Below are 1,068 nucleotides of genomic sequence, written 5' to 3' on the forward strand. Positions count from 1 at the left end.
GCGTGGCGCGCAGCGGCGGCGCCCCGCCGTCCTCCGCCCGCACCTCCACCTCGTACTCCGGCACCCGCTCCCGGTCCAGCGCCTCCCGCAGCACCAGCGAGTACGAGCCCGCGAACGTCGCCACCAGCCCGAACGGCGCCGCCGGCCACACCGCGCACCGCACCCGCCCGTTCGCCCCCGAGTCCCGGTCCGACACGCTCAGCAGCGCCACCACCGTCCCCACCGCCGCGTCCTCCGGCACCGGCACCGACAGCGACGTCACCCACACCTCCGGCGCGTTGTCGTTCACGTCCACCACCTCCAGCTCCACGCTGCAGTGGCCCGACAGCGGGGGCGTCCCTTTGTCTCTCGCTTCAATACGGAAATCGAATATACTGACTTCTTCGAAGTCCAGGGTGCCCGTGAGACGGATCTCCCCCGTCTTTGGGTTGACGGTAATCACATCCCTTCCACTCAGGGGAAGGAAGTTGGTCGCCGTGTAGGTCACTTCACTGTTAATTCCCTCGTCCGGGTCCGTGGCGTTCACCCGCGCCACCAGCGTCCCCTCCGCAGCGCTCTCCGGCACCTGCACTTTGTACACCGACTGGTTGAACTGCGGCGCGTTGTCGTTGGCGTCCAGCACCGAGATCACCAGCTCCACCGTGCCCGTCAGCGACGGACGGCCCCCGTCCCTCGCCGTCAGCAACAACCGGTGCACGGGAACCGTCTCCCGGTCCAGAGATTTCGTTAAAACAAGATCGGGAACAATATTTCGCTCATTCGATTTCTGTATATCCAGACGAAAATGCTCGCTGGGGCTGAGCGTATAGGAGAGCTGCGCGTTGGCTCCGACATCTGCGTCCGACGCGCCCTCCAGCGGGAACCGAGACCCCGGCAGCGACGTGAATTCCGCGATGCTGAGGTTTCTCCGGGCGGCGGGGAAGAGCGGGGCGTTGTCGTTGATGTCGGTGACCTCCAGCTCCACGTGGAAGACGCGCAGCGGCCGCTCCACCAGCACCTCCAGGCGCAGGGCGCAGGGCGCGCTCTTCCCGCACAGCTCCTCCCGGTCCACCCGCGCGCTCACCACCA

At 66.9% G+C, this 1,068-nt stretch overlaps 1 protein-coding gene across 1 annotated transcript; it reads right to left on the reverse strand.

The window, feature by feature from the left end:
* Window positions 1–2: 2 nt before the first annotated feature.
* Window positions 3–1,066, reverse strand: LOC103899572 (protocadherin alpha-13; the record flags this gene model as incomplete). The annotated part of the gene is made up of 1 exon (XM_009280067.1): window positions 3–1,066. A coding segment is annotated over one exon (1,064 nt), but the record flags the coding sequence as incomplete, so codon positions are not given.
* Window positions 1,067–1,068: the final 2 nt, after the last annotated feature.

The sequence above is a fragment of the Aptenodytes forsteri genome, unplaced genomic scaffold (genome assembly GCF_000699145.1).
Source record: "Aptenodytes forsteri isolate BGI_AS27 unplaced genomic scaffold, ASM69914v1 Scaffold19, whole genome shotgun sequence".
NCBI lineage: Eukaryota > Metazoa > Chordata > Aves > Sphenisciformes > Spheniscidae > Aptenodytes > Aptenodytes forsteri.